The 15,380-nt window shown below is 31.3% G+C and overlaps 2 protein-coding genes across 3 annotated transcripts; one reads left to right on the top strand and one right to left on the bottom strand.

The window, feature by feature from the left end:
- The first annotated feature begins 1,699 nt into the window (after positions 1-1,699).
- On the top strand, positions 1,700-5,373 carry LOC116766382 (protein phosphatase 1 regulatory subunit 36-like). Its single transcript, XM_061522980.1, has 10 exons — positions 1,700-1,924; positions 1,992-2,088; positions 2,169-2,234; positions 2,315-2,446; positions 2,577-2,721; positions 3,187-3,339; positions 3,544-3,772; positions 4,137-4,304; positions 4,771-4,887; positions 5,090-5,373. Exons 1-10 carry the CDS (start codon positions 1,830-1,832, stop codon positions 5,199-5,201), a joined length of 1,314 nt encoding a protein of 437 aa, XP_061378964.1. The 5' UTR covers positions 1,700-1,829; the 3' UTR covers positions 5,202-5,373.
- Positions 5,374-5,816: 443 nt separating this feature from the next.
- On the bottom strand, positions 5,817-10,828 carry LOC116766373 (uncharacterized). Of its 2 annotated transcripts, XM_032656215.2 has the most exons (10): positions 10,583-10,828; positions 10,268-10,361; positions 10,112-10,171; positions 9,765-9,896; positions 9,377-9,521; positions 9,138-9,287; positions 8,838-9,066; positions 6,706-6,894; positions 6,273-6,365; positions 5,817-6,038 (listed from the first exon to the last, which is right to left on the bottom strand). In XM_032656215.2, the coding sequence occupies exons 1-10, from the start codon at positions 10,675-10,677 to the stop codon at positions 5,909-5,911; spliced, it is 1,317 nt and encodes a 438-aa protein (XP_032512106.1). In that variant the 5' UTR covers positions 10,678-10,828; the 3' UTR covers positions 5,817-5,908. The 2 variants fall into 2 exon arrangements, 1 of the variants encoding a protein (XP_032512106.1); XR_004353241.2 differs by lacking the exon at positions 5,817-6,038 and having other exon boundaries at positions 6,276-6,365; positions 6,706-6,805.
- Positions 10,829-15,380: the final 4,552 nt, after the last annotated feature.

The raw sequence follows: 15,380 nt of genomic DNA, 5'->3' as shown, positions 1-15,380 counted from the left end.
AACATTGTGGTTTCAATGAGAACGGTAATAATAATTTATTGCAGCTATTCCTGTTTTCACGTCTTGACTGTTACGATCCGATATTTATCACCGCGGTTGTAAAATTTAACAAAATTACGATTTTATTGTCTCATATTATTTTTCTGTCAAATCCAGAATAACTTTTCACACATCCCTATAAACAGTTACGGTAGGAAATCATTTTGATGACGATCAAAACATAATTAAGCTAATAGTCTCTAGACTACGTAAATATCTATATTTACGTAATACAAGACAAGCTTGGGAGGACACGTACACGTGTTTACAATGAATAAAGAGAAGCGAGCGTCGATCATGATATGAATATTCATTGAAGCATAAAGACGATGGTAGTGGTTGATTAAACGTAGGTTCGATGTGCCCCCGTAGCTTTTATGGTTCTGTTTCATTTATGACCCCCCCCCCTCACTAAATTTAGCTAAGTCTTTTCTTAGTCATACCTGATGAGTTCCGTATTTTGATCAAATATATTTATGATACCAGCAACCCGTCTCAGTGGATCAAAACATGGACTCCTATACAAATATAAAATTACCATACCTACTGATGTTAAAACGGACTTTTCTCAATTGCGTACTGGTAGTTTCATATGTAATTTTTTAAAACAGAAAATACTATATATAAATTCTAGTTGTGAAAAATTTAAAAGGCAACCAATTTTTTCGAAAGGTAAAATAATGAATATGATCTATACATATATATTATTATAATAATAGTGGTATGTCATATGCTTTGCTTGATATATGTACATATGCCCTTTACAGCCTAGCAGTTTTGTAAATGTGTATTGCCAATACAAAAAGTCGTTACTAATAGGTTCAATCGTTCTAGTCAGCGGACTGGAAGTTTGAAAATAAAAGTGAAACGGTCTGGAAAGAGTTGCTCATTCAGTTTCGTGATTCAGCATTTTATTACCTGTGTGGTGAAAACACAAATGTACCTTTGTACTCTGTGGTTCATAGTTAGTAGGATGCGCAACTCTTGCCGGCCGAATAGCAAAGAATCGTTAATGTTATTCAATGAATCGTTTTTATTTTATACGTCTGACTGTTTTCTTTTCTATTCATTTAATATATATATTTTCACATATCTATAGACGGCCTTGGTACCGAGGTGGGGGTTCATGATCACATGGCAGAGCGCACATGATCAAAGCCTCGCGTCGCAGCTTGTGAGCAACCGCCTGTACCGTAGAATTCAATGAACCAACTCATCTGACACACTGTTCCCTTTTAATGTTATAATTTCATAATATGCTTCAATAAATAGCACGAATCGTATTTATCAAAAAAAACATCAAAGAGATAATTATGAGGTATCTACTTTATGATAGAGTTCATAGAAAACTATCCGTCCATCATAGTAAGTTAAAATATTGGTAACTTTTAAGGTTTCAACTTTGGTGCATTAACATAACTTTATATTCAACGCCGTTGAGAGCAACTCCGGTGACATCATAAATTCTCCCAAAGTTATAAATGCGCCCGATAAAAATTTCGAATCGAGATTTACAACTGTTGAATTAAATCAAGATATTTTATCAGTTTATGAATAATGTTCCGAAATTGAAATATAAAAACTATTCAATTACTTCCGTCTTGTTTTAAAATAAAAGTAATATAAACTTTTTGTTCATTCCTCATCAATCAACCATTTTTGTAAAAAGCTTCAGACAGATGTCATTTACCTACTCTAAGGAGAAATGTCCATAGCCCTCTGTATAGATAAAAGATTATAGGGTTCTTGCATTTGTGATATATTATTGGACATTACAAATAGTTATAAGTATGGCTGATGAAGAAGATGAGGGTGGCTTTGGAGGTTTATATGAAGATGGCCATTGGGTTTGGGACGAAGAAACAGAAGGTTTAGTTTTCGTGAGGTAATAAAAAGGTTTATTTTATTTTAATAAAAGTATATACCTATTTCAACATTTAATATCTGTACAGCGATTTGCCACCGAAACAGGTAGAGATTATTCAAATGCCAACTAAAGCACCCACAGGGACAATAGACTTTAGAGATGACGTTGATTTAATCGAACAGGTAAATAAAAATAGTTTATTTTACATGTAGATGAGAATGAAAGGGTGAAATAATTTAAATATATTAAATTAATTACATAGATAAGATTTCGTCGGCGCTATCAAAGAAAATTAAAACCTGGACAAGCAGACGTCATTACCGTACAGGTATTTTGTTATCAAAGCACACTTTTAAATATACAGTGCTACTTATAATTTGAATATACAAAGATAAAAAATATTCCCAGGATGTGAAGGACATAGCTTTGTTTACAGCACCAGTAAATATTTTAAGTCCCGTGTTAATAAACATGCTGCATCTACCTACTACAGAGAGATTTATAAGGGCGCTAGTGCTTTGCTGTCAGTATTATTTACAGGTTGTATGGACCTTGTATAATGAACATTTTAATCTTCCCATAAAATATTACATTAATAATTGTTTTAGTGTTTTTTGTTCAATGCAGATTGCTCATTAAATAGTTTCTATTTTAAATATAACCTTTTAAGATTGCCAATGAAATGACAGAACGTATAATAAAACTGGAGAGTAAAGTAAGGACACCGCAATGTGAGATTGTCGAAAGCGAATTTCGTGACAACTTGTCCGATTTAAGGCTTCTAGTCGCAAAGGAATATAGCACGATGCTTATTGGTTTGTTCCTCTTGCTTTATTTATCTGAAGTAGGTTACCAATTTGACTTTAGTTCATATTCATTGGTTTAGTATGGAACTCAAATACTATTTTAATAATTGAAATACTGTTCTTATAATAATATAGTAAATTTGAATTTAATGCTTGGTCACTACAAGAACTGATGAGACTACGGAAGTAGATTAAAAATTAAATAATTTTTAAAAGAAACAATGAGTACTTTTCTGATATCATATATATATATATATATATATATATATATATATATATATTTTGGATAATTTAAGAACATTAAATAACAGTAATAAAATTATATCTTTACCTATAATATAAAGGAGATTTTTATAAAATTAAACGAAACAATACCAAACTGGTCGACTTAAAACTTTATGCAAAAATATGTTATTGCCTTGATGGTCTTATAGTAAAATATGACTTTATTCTTGTATATGTGTTAATGCTCAGGTGGAGGAGATACTAAAAAGTTTCATCACATGGGCCCACAAAAAAAACGACGATCTCTATCGGATAAAGATGCAAGATTTTTCGAAACATTGCTACGTATGTGCGTTCAAATTGTGTGGCTGGCCTTAGGGCGAAAGGCTTTCAATCAGATAGGTAAAAGCGTTTATAATTTTATGGTTGAAAATTATTCTGGTTTTATGATTATCGTAAATCGTTTTTGATAATACGCGAACGCAATTCAAACTGGCCCATTCACTTGAATATTAAATTTACAGCTATACATTATTTGGACATAATATGAATTTTCTATAATACATTCTTGATAATAGGTTATTGTATACAAACTTTATCTTTAAGAATTGGAAGTGAATAGAATGTTCAAATCGGAGATATTTAACGCTGTGGAGCATACACTGAAGACGGGGTATATATCAAAAATGGTGAAAGAAGAACGCCAAGTTCTGTTGGGGAAGTGCGTCCGTCAAGATAAGAAGCTAAACACGCGTTCGCCGCTCATGAATGAAGTGTTCTGCCATCGCGAAATCGACTACCGTATGATGGGACTCGGTGTTATCAAATGTCAACAGTATGTTATTTGTAATAATGGAAATTCGGTTTGAAAATTATGTGAAAAAGTATAATTTTAATTGGATTTGCATCAAACTTTACACATGCATTATTTTAAATTGATTTCAAAAGATCTTAATGAGATATAAGACTTTCGTGAGTATTCATTTTAATGAAACTAATATTTATATTAAAAACTACATACTCCCGACGTTTCGGTTACTTTGCAGCAACCGTGTCCACGAGCAGTCAACTAATAAAATACGCGGTGTAATCCGAAAATATTAGCTTCATTCAAAAAAGTTTAATGAGTCATGTCATATTTATCCATTCTAATGACAGTTAATGTCAACGATTTTCTGTAAAGAAATTAAAAATTTTAGATTGAATCCTCGTATATTGTATATGCTACAAGCTGTGGCCGGTCCAGAGGAGAATTTGTCAGAATTGGGTATTGTTCTCGGTATCATCGGGATGCCTCGAAATGTTTTCGATACAATGCTGCGACCCATACCGACGGGTGGCGATACCTCCAAATCGAGAGCTTCTGTGTACGTATTCCGATTAAATTAGATACGGATCATTAGATTCGTTTAGATCTTTGGATATTGGAGCGTAAAACGAGATTTTATTTTATGTAACGGCATTTCGATTAGATAAATATACGGATAGAAATTCTAATGGCATTATGTAAAGAGCCCTGGTGTTTGAGATTGTAATAAATGCTGGCTTTTTTTATGACTTCAAAATACTGTTTGGTTTTATTGAACATCCAGTTGGTATGTATATGTTCGGTTTCTTTGAAATTTGTGATGTGGATGCCCTTTTGCTACTAGCTAAAATATTTATGAAATAATTATGTTCAGATAGGCTTGATTGTTATGAGTAAAATGAATGTATTTTTGACATGAATTCGGAGCTGGAACTAATTTATTTTAGAGAAAAGGAAATCATTTGTTAAGATTCTGGTGCAAATAGACAAACTACCAATAAATAAATATTTTTTAAAATATACAGGTCTACTCAAAGCTATGGTTCAAACAAGAGTGCTGTTAGTGCAAGTTCAAGAAAAAGTCAGCTGTTTATGCCAACTCTCTATCCAAATATTGTACTTCCAGCGAAGGAATCCGAATTGTGAGTATAAAAAATTTTAGATAAAAACACACGGTATTTAATTTTTTGATAAAATTAAACGAAAATAATGAAATGACACGCGAATCAAATCTTATGGTACAAATATTCCACATACTCTTTACAGATAAAGCACAAGTCTTCACTATTTTGCTAAGAATTTTCGTAGTATCCTATGAACACGAGTAGTATATGTATTTTTCAGAACGTATTTTCCTTCACAATTCTCCGACGAAACTGAGGTTATTCGACCCTGCAGTGAAACTCAAAGACGGCGTTGGCAGAACAGACTACAGAGACTTTTACATCCACACTAAGACGGCTTTTTCGATTTACATTGACTTTGCGCATCAGTTCATATATTCTATATTTTACCATTCGCTCCCATTTTTAATATATCAATTTTTTTTTATAATTTTTCTCCCGGTACTTGTAGTAGTTTTAATTTAAGTTTTTTCGAGTGCTTTTAATACACGTATATACTTCAGTCTTGATTACTTTTATTCACCGATGTATCTAACAAAGGTTAACATGTGATGTGAATTATAGTTGGAAGCTAACAAATATACTTATTTTGTCATCCTTTCTATTACTAAATACTTAATTTGGAACAATCGTGACAGGATAATAATGCTGATCAATATTGTATGAAGTCTGCTAATAGCAGCTGCTGTCAGCAGTTATTACGAAAACTATTTTCTTGTCTATCGTTTGGGCAATCTTATTACTGTTGGTCACTGGTATCACAAATATATATTTGTCTTATCTCTACGAAACGTTCATTTTATTATTATTATTATTATTATGTATTGTGTTATATTTAATGCAAAGGTCGAGTAGCTCAAGTTAAATTTTAGTAACAACAAATTACATTATTTATTGGTTTTGCAAATGGCATTGTAATATTTTTTATTTATTAATTAAAAACTGACTTTTATATCATGCATGTTTTGTCAATCAGTTATACAATATATTTCTTTGCCTTTATTCGTTTGATGCCTAAGGGTAAGTCAAACTCAAAAGATCAAGGAACTTTTTTTATAACTTTCCTAAGAGCTTTTCTTCCACTGATGCGGTGGATCCATTTCAAACGTTGTTCTTCATTTCTTTTTAGCTTTGGAAGAGATTCTTTACAAAAGTCGGCAAGGATGTCACTGTAACGTAAAACCAATTCTCCTTTCAAAATCTCAGCTAATTTCAATAACTGTTTCAATATATTTTTTTTTAATAATAGGTTGAAAATTCTGTACAGAATCCTTTTCTTCTCAATGATTGTAGATTCATAAACGATTTTCTGTCGCTCATATAAATTAGTATTAAACTAAAGTTATTAATATCCTTATTAAAAATTAAATATTAATGTGATTAATTTTAAATTTATGACTCACTTTATTTCGTCCTTCCTCGGTATATAAATGTTTGGATACAGCTTCTGTGGAATAGCGGATGCCGTGCTTTTACGAGACATTACTCTTGATGTCCTATAACGGGCCAAGATTAAAGTAACAAATACTTAAATAGAATAAGGACAAGTGCGATTTGTGAAACGGCGATAGGTTTTAAAAAAAATATACGGAAATCTTATACTTTTCGGTTTCTTTGAATTAAATTCAATATATAAATTTGCATTACTTTTGAAATAAAATATTTCATATGAAATAGTGACGTTTAAAAAAAAAACATCATTTTATGCAAACGGAATCTTGACAGTTTTTAATAATTAATTTTGTATGAAGTAAATTAATTAATTTTAATTAATTTTATTCTAATTGAGATTTTTTTTGTATCGAATATCTAGCTAGATTTTTTAATTATATTTACCTTGATAAACTATGCCTGATGCTAGCTGAGGACACGCTGCCTGCTCCTGCAGGGGCTTTGATTTCTTTCAACATTATATCAAACCTCGAACGAGCGAGTCCTAAAATACCAAGAGTAAAGCCATATTCTGTAAACTTTTCCTCTGGTTCTGATAGTATACCTTCCAAAAAACTTAAGCGTCTTTTTAATCTGTAAGTTTTTGTTTATCCTGTACTTTGTCCTTACGAAATCTGAATTCGGTCGAATACATTAATCAAAAATATGTATCCATAATATATGAAGTTATTGTTCCAGGTGAATAATAGTGCTAGGGAATTTGACTGAAAGGAGAAGTTCGACTAGAGTCCATTTTCACCCATCTCACATTCAGTAGTGTAATGTAGTCTTCACCTCTCATGTAATGTACCTAGTCTTAATAAAAATATTAAGAAAAACTAAAAAAAATATTAAAAAAAAGTAAAAACTTGCGATTTTAAAAGAAGGTTAGTCGTAGTATTGACTATGTCAGTGGCGTGCACAGAGATTTGGGATAGGGTAAGCAGAATATGTTTGAAAAAGAACACCAATTTTCATCATAATTTCCTCCTCTAAACTATTGATAATAATGAGATCTTTCGCAATTATTCATTTAAATGAAACTAATATTTTCGGATTACTACGCGTAATTTATTATTTTAACGGGCAGAAGAGATGTCTGCCGTGATCACGGTTGCTGCAAAGTAACTGAAACGTCGGGAGTATGTAGTTTTTAAAATAATAAAATACGCGAAGTAACCCGAAAATCTTCGTTTCATTTAAACATTGATAATATTCGCGCCTAAAGTGACAGCAGTCCGATCAGAACGAACATCTTTATATTTTATGAATCTCTCAACTACCTCTGAGCGACGGAAGTACCTTAAAACGATTATGATTTGTTCATCACCGCTTTATAAAAGTTATTTAAATCGGAATATCCAGTGGAGATCCAAATATTCTTATTAATATTATTTGAAAACAACAAAAAAAGAAAACAAAATAACTTATTTGGGTGTACAAAACCTGCTAGCTAATTAAAACTATCAAAATACTTTTTTATTAAAACGAATAACATTACCTTTCTTTTAGTTCACTCTCAACTGGTCACACACCTTGCCTTTGTAATTATTTTAATTGTAAGATCAAATAACAACAAACGACAACGACACTAACGGGCCGGCCCCAGCACCGGCCTACTCTTCCGGTGACGCTGTAGAAGCCGCAGGGCTAACAGTATTAAACATTACAAAAAAAAAGACAACGACAAATTCAAAACTCAAACGACAATTGAAATGTACTCGTAATTAATTTCGTTAAACAGACATCACCAATTATTATTTTCCATAACTCGTTTATAAATTAATTCACTATTTACTAATTAGCTACTTAAAACTTTTTCACTTGCGCATAGAAAGAGAAATAACAATATTCATTAATCAACAATAACAAATTGGCGAAAAAAATGTATGAACAGTTTACCGACAAACCAAAAGTCCCGTTTCATTTGACAATTAACGGACTTTCTACGTCATTTTAAAGCATAAAAAGGATGCAGTGCTTCTCGAATACAACACATGCATAGGTTTTTGCAACAGGCAAAACATTTTCTCATAAAACACGAGATTTGTTGATCGTCCTTGAGAATTTTTGTATGTAAAATTAGCACTGAGTAGTTGTGCCTACCACCGCTCTGGCTGCATAGCGGCGCTAGCAGTTGGCAGCGGCCGATCGAAAATCTTTCGTTTTCACATTGATAGATGTGGCACTTTTAGAAAATCGTGGATCAAATGTCATTTTAAATGTCTGGAAACATTTGTACTTCGTAATGTATGATAAAAAGTATGTAAGTAAAAATTAAACAATATAGTTTTAGTGGTTATATGGTATGCAGTGCTTATTTTCGTCTATGGTGTGCACGCCACTGTCATAACAATACCTGTTTTCTACTAAGGTCCATATTCGATTTATTAAATTTACTTTTGTAAAATAATACCTACACGATATTTTAACTATTAAATTTAAAACTAGCACAACATAAGGTTTGATAACGGCTTATAATCATCTTAGAGTTTGTAACTATAATTAAAGAGTAACAAGTAAGTGGTACAACATACCCGGGATATTTTATAGCCCCAAGTCCAAACAAACGGTAGTCGATGCCACGATGGCAGTATACCTCGTTTATAAGAGGTGAGTTGCTGTTAACTTTCTTACCAAGATGCAGGCAGTGTCCAAATAAAACAGACTGCTCTCTGTCATTCATTTTAACTTGATAGTTTGTATTTAATTTGTGCTCCGCGGAGTTGTAAATATCAGATTTAAATATTCTATTTACCTCCAATTCTGATGATTGATTAATTTAATATTAACTATTAGATATGGTGAAGATTTAAACGTAATAATGATGTTAATACCGATTTGATTGTAATATTTTCGACCTAGAGCAATCCAGACAATTTGAATGGCTATCTTTAATATAGTTTCGAAAAAAGCAGCCTCTTTTTTGGATAGTGAGTGTAATTTTTGAGTACCCATGTGATGGTATTTAGCAAAATCTCCCTCACCTACAAAATATATTAAATTGATTTAAATTTTTACAATGACAAATTTTAAATTTAATTTGCTATACAATTTTTTAGGTTGTAATATTTACCCAGAAGCATCATATAATAATCCTTAGCGATGAGCAATCTCAGATCTTCCATATCATCTCCGTATTTGGCTTCTATTTCCGCGCTATTTTCCGTTCGCAGCTTTGTTTCCAGCTCTATAGTTCGATTAGTCATTATTTCTGATACCTATAAAATAAAAAAATATGTGGGTCTCTGGTCTCGGGTGATTTATTTGGAAACGATAAACTTGTCCCACATAAACAACATATATGTAGGTACTCAATGTAGTTAAATAATAGCAGTAAATCGTTTTATACTTCACGTGTAAGTAACATAAATAAGCCAACAAAATGTCTTAGTCATTAAAAGTGAAGGGAGGGAAAATCTATTTCGCACACAACTTGTTCGAATGAATCTAGAGGTTAATACCTGTAAGTAGTACTGGCAGCACAATATTAAAGCTCGTAAAAACCGCTCTGTGGTGGGCAGGTGTAACATGTTTATCACTGCTGGAGACAATATTGAAGTTGGCGCTGTAAATAACACCACATCCTTCACGTCCTGTGGGAGACACCTCTATGAGTGGAATGAATTTTTTATCAAAGTTACCCAAACTTAATGTTGCTTTCGGTCGTATTTCCTTCATAAATAACTAAAGATCATTTAAGTTAAATAATAAGCTGTTATTATACTATTACAATTTTAGAAAGGAATAAGTTACACGTGTCATTTAGTAGGAATTATCCAAAAATTTAATAAGTAACATTTAAAATAACCTGAAGCGTTACGACATCGAAATCAGTTGTTTTTCTCTGCATGCGTTTTCGAAATTTTTGCTAGAATAATATTCACTTTTAGTAATTTTATTATTCCATTATATATAGCAATTTTTAATTGTTAGATAATATGTTATTTGTGCAATTGTATTTTACCTGCTCCCAAAGATCTTTGTCATCTTTAAACTCGATGGTTTTGAGCTTAGTGGTTGATAGTGGCGCATATACATCCGATTCCGATACCACATTTCTATATGAAGTTTTAAAATAATTATTTATGTACATATACACATGTAGATATATATTTATACATCGGATGTTGTTAACAAAAAGCACTTGAACGCAGATGCTTCACATTTTGATGGTTAGGTTTTTTAGGAAGGGTGTTTAAGCGCACTGGTCATCAAAAAATGTAATCCAATATTAAAGAATAAATGTTTCATTATATTAAATAGAATGAAATATGACTACCTTATAAATTTTAATGCTTCATCCTGGGTATCCCACACCCAGTGCCCGTTTTCATAAATGGCTTCATAAATCTCGTCCTCGTCATCTTCAAACATTTTATCGTTATTAACTCACTCTTGTGCCACTGATAAAGTACTTAATATGTAAGAAAATATAAAATTCTATAAATCAGTAAATAAATAAAAAATGTAAAAATAAAAAAATCTTCAAAATTATCTAAAATGAAAAAATGATTATTGTCATAACCTGTAGGTACATAGACAACAACATTTTTGCAATATAGCAAAAAGTATTTGTTCTTAAATTTGTTTTTATTTAATTAAAAATGTATGTTTGACTATATTTTGCTACATTCATGTGTGATCGGAACTTGTAAATTTACTTTACTACTTATTTTGTTATGTACAGCTGTAGGTGAATGTATAGGTATGTTGTTTATATGTTTCTCGTTGGGGCAAACTTTGAAAGTGCCTGGCGGACCGTAAGAGTAACTCATTCACCCGTCGATGAGTTCATAACGAGTTCATTCGTTGTCGATGTTCTGGAAACTCGGGCAAGGGCGCAAACACGCTCTGTTACTATGCACACTCGTTACTCTATACTCTATGCTCTATACCAACTGTCTTATATAAATATGAATTGTATTTAACAATTAAATGTATAACTAGAGTCTTCTTTTAAAAAAAGAATAATAATTAAATGAACGCTTTCATTCATATCGACAAACTCCTTTGTGTTTCCTCAAAATTATAATTTAAACAAATAAAAATGTCGGCTTTGACAATATATTCCACGATTCCAGTGCCAAAGCCATAGCATTAAAAAAACAATTACATGTAAATATTATAAAGTAAATCAATATTTATTTTGTGAAGAAACAGTAATAATAATTTTAATATATAATTAATAAGTATAAAATATGCTTTTTTATCTAGATCTGAAAGCTGTTTCGATTTTGAGATCGAACATTTAATTCCTATTTCAGTTTAAACATTGATTATTCAAAGGAATTTTCAAACGCTAATCTCTTTGTATTTGTAAAATCCCTTAATGTAACTAGGAGTAAACCGAAGTATTTTATATATGTGGATAGTTAGCTAAAAGACGTGTAAGTGTCGTCTTTGTTTTTCACTAAGTTCAACTACCTCTGATTTCACGACGGAGCTGTGAGTTACCTTAACCTGACCTCCATGTGGAAAATTAAGTTTTTAGGGAAACAGGATAATATTTTACTAATATTTATTTGTATATTACTTCTTTATTGCTTACTTAGTATTAGTTACTATTAAGGTTGGCTTTAAAAAGTTTCGTTTTTTGATAGGTGCAACACATTTTACGAATATATATATTTTTTTACTTACTATATTTTAAATACCTTTGAATGAAAACAAAACTTATAAGAAAATCTTTAGATTAAATATTAAAACTTCGTTTTAATTTTAGTTAAAGTGTAGGTACATCTATTAGAAGGCACAGTGGGTTTAAAACTATTTATAATTCAGACTAGTGTACGTATATAGAAAGGAAAAGGAATTATCATTTAATGAAATTTAATGCCGAGCTTATGGCGTAAGAAATTGTTATTAAATTTATGAATATGACTAACATGTTCCAGGAATATAAATTGGCCGTGAAAAATGTTATTTATGTATCGCTTTAAAGTACTCCGTTTCGGTGCTGGTAAGCTGGAATATTAATGAAGTTATTATAAACAAGGTAAATTGGCAGGAAAACGGTAACGCTATAGACGTTATATTTATAATATTTTTATTTATATATTTCAAAGAATTGCAGTGAAGTTATGTTTTCTATATTAAGAAGACTGTGAAGTCTCTAAATACATTTAAAGAACTGTGTACAAATGTATAGATTCAGCAGCAAACATCTTTATGGATTCATAACAGCGAATGTGGGTGTGCTTAATTTCAGATACCAGCACAGACGAGAGCATAATACTTGGTATTTAAATATTTCTCTTGGCTTTCATGGAAATGAGCCGGAGATGATGATAGTGAGAACGGATGTGAATTGTAGAATTAGTTTGTGGCATTTGTTCCCATGTTTCTAAATGAAGTTTTAACACTTAAATTTTACTCACAGCTGTTATGAACATGCTATTTTCATAATTATAATTTATGTACATATTTCTATAGTTTTCACATCGTGATATATTTGATTTAATAAATCGAAACAGCAGTAAAATATTTCGTGCATTCTGTCAGTTTTAATTGTTTTTCATTTCAAAATCCACAATAATTGTCACTGAAGTAATTGTATATGATATAAAAAATAACAAGTCGGCTTCATTGAAGTGCTTTTGATATTAAAATTTAATATCTTAATGAATATTGATTTAAGGTAAATTGTCACATAGTTTAGTATATTATTAAGAGGGAAATAAAAAGTATATTTGGTCTAAACATTTAGGATAATATGTATTTTTAGCCAAGTTAAAGTTAGATATACCACTTTATTTGAGGGCAATATACTGTGGTAAGTTCTAAAGTCACTTACTCACATAATAAGTATTGACACACGTATGAGGACTACGACGAGTTCTGTAGTTGCAATTGACGTAGAGGAAATTACTGCTCTGCAGTTATCATACTTTAGATAATATGAGAATTTCATATATAATAAGATTTCACGGCTAATTTAGATAAGAGTTACGACTTATATTTATTCCTATGTAATGGGTTACATTCGAAAGGGCTTGTTGACATCAATGCAATAGATTATCAGAGAAGAGGTTTGTTCAAATTCACGGAACACAACAGTACATTTAATTGAACATTTCCAACTCCTTAACCGGCTTTGTATTGATACAATTACTATTCCGACAATGGCGTAATGGTTGAAAATAAAATACCTAAAGCAGGCCATTGCAATCGGCGCGCCATTGTCCATAAATACGACACAAAAGAAATTCGGATTTTGCAAACGCTTGTTGGCAACATTCAATATTTTAACGAACATTGATTTGGAATAGATTCTTTTAATAGGTTATTTTTACATTTGTTTATAAGTAATAAAAATATTATTCTATCGCTAGAAAATTTTAACCTCATTATTATTATAATATTATTATTTTAATGTTTAACATAGTGTTTATACTTATAATAATAAAATCGGCATGGAACATTATTAATAGGCAGACTAGTTTCATCAAGACAAACGAGCTTAACCCATCTCGGTACTGCCGAGGGCGGATCAAGCTCTGCGGAAATGTAAGTCCGAAAACAATATCGAAATTTTCATAGCTCATGGATAATAAATTCATAGTTATAATAATAATTTAATTTAAATAAACTTTGTATAGAAATAGATAAGCCAGTTAATTTCTTTTTTTAGTATAATTAATTGTTATGTTTATCTTATTAAATACAGCTTAACTTGACTTGATTTAATTGGCTATATCTAAATAATGCTCTGAAAATAAAACTATCCGCAAATAAAGTTCAGTCGGTATAACACAGTCAATAATTCTAGGTCGGGCTTCAACGTCCACATTGCAATAAAACCAGCAATGCAATTTAGCTGCTGCATTCAGTGTACTCACTAAAAGTCGGTATTTGAGTCCTGCCAACGGTTTCTAACTGGATACAAAATAAAAACCACTAGAAATTACACCGCAGCCTATAGTATGTAAGTGTCATAACAATAAAGCGTTATGATTCCATTACTTTTACAAAATGTTGTTTGTTACAAATGCTCCAACTAAAGCGTCAATGGAAATGTAAATCTTATGTTGTATTTGTGTCGAGGTAAATAATTTATACTGAAATCACGCCGTCCGCGTCATGCTGATTTTAACAAGTACAAATAAAATTGCTTAGTTATTTACAAGTTCTGAATAAAAGAGGATTCAAAGGCGGACAACAGAGTAGTTCGCATAAAATGCAGCGATGTCCGATTTGTGGGAATAGCGTATAAAAATTTCAAAGAGCCTACACGAGCGCGTATAGTCCACGGCCGCATCACTCGCCGCTGCATAAAACATGCAAATTGGACCACTTCACTGGTGTGCCTAAGTTCACTCGCTTTTGCACTTTTATGTAAAATTGAGGCCCATTAGTCATGTAAATATTGTTAAACGAAGCCCGTCTCCCCGTCAGTCTACTCGAATCCTTTTACAATACTCGCTTTAAATATTAGGCTTATACAAAATGATATAATCAAAATACGTAAAGTTCCTTTAATGAGATCTAAGACTTTCGCGAGTTTTATTCATTTAAAAGGTAAAGTTCCTATGAATTAAAACTATTATACTTCAATCTAATTATTTATAACCACAGGTTAGATGCTGCATAGTATGCGAACATGATATCATGAAAAAAAATAAAATAAAATAATGGCGGTCTTTTTGCGTCAGTTTATTAAAACAGTTTTAGTATTTTCCTCGTTAAATTTAATTATTACAGTACGAATAAAACAAAAAGCTCATATTGGTGTGTTTATACGAAATACATGTCATTAGTTATTGAATAGTATTAGCTTAACAATGCGTTTATTTTAATTGGAGTAAGGGAGCAGCAATTGGTAGGTAAGCATTATTAGAAGACCAACAATAGGGCCTAAACGATGCTGGATCGGCAGTTTTTCCTTGTTTGCGATTTGAATAGTGGGCATTTGCCTTCATAATGAGCTTTTGTATCTTAATGAGTTTAGTAATGACAATGCTCACTTATTATTTCCTGTTAATAAAAATTTCCCGCTTTCCCTGTCATTTTATATTGAAAATGAGATAAAGCCGTTATACATTAATTACTGAATGGTTATTTAATTGTATATTTATACA

The sequence above is a fragment of the Danaus plexippus genome, chromosome 15 (genome assembly GCF_018135715.1).
Source record: "Danaus plexippus chromosome 15, MEX_DaPlex, whole genome shotgun sequence".
Classification (NCBI taxonomy): Eukaryota; Metazoa; Arthropoda; class Insecta; order Lepidoptera; family Nymphalidae; genus Danaus; species Danaus plexippus.
The sequence above is the reverse complement of the archived record's forward strand: the minus strand, read 5'-3'. Positions and strand labels throughout refer to the sequence as shown.

What these genes read in the sequence shown, in the direction of transcription:
- LOC116766373 (XM_032656215.2), bottom strand. Translation starts at nt 10,677, where the DNA reads ATGTTTGAAGATGACGAGGACGAGATTTATGAAGCCATTTATGAAAAC. An exon ending in GAAGCATTAAAATTTATAAG is followed by an intron (nt 10,362 to 10,582) that starts GTAGTCATATTT and finishes AACTTCATATAG; the next exon opens with AAATGTGGTATCGGAATCGG. An exon ending in CCGAGGAAGGACGAAATAAA is followed by an intron (nt 6,039 to 6,272) that starts GTGAGTCATAAA and finishes TTTACGTTACAG; the next exon opens with TGACATCCTTGCCGACTTTT.
- LOC116766382 (XM_061522980.1), top strand. Translation starts at nt 1,830, where the DNA reads ATGGCTGATGAAGAAGATGAGGGTGGCTTTGGAGGTTTATATGAAGAT. An exon ending in ATATAGCACGATGCTTATTG is followed by an intron (nt 2,722 to 3,186) that starts GTTTGTTCCTCT and finishes GTTAATGCTCAG; the next exon opens with GTGGAGGAGATACTAAAAAG. An exon ending in TCCAAATCGAGAGCTTCTGT is followed by an intron (nt 4,305 to 4,770) that starts GTACGTATTCCG and finishes TAAAATATACAG; the next exon opens with GTCTACTCAAAGCTATGGTT.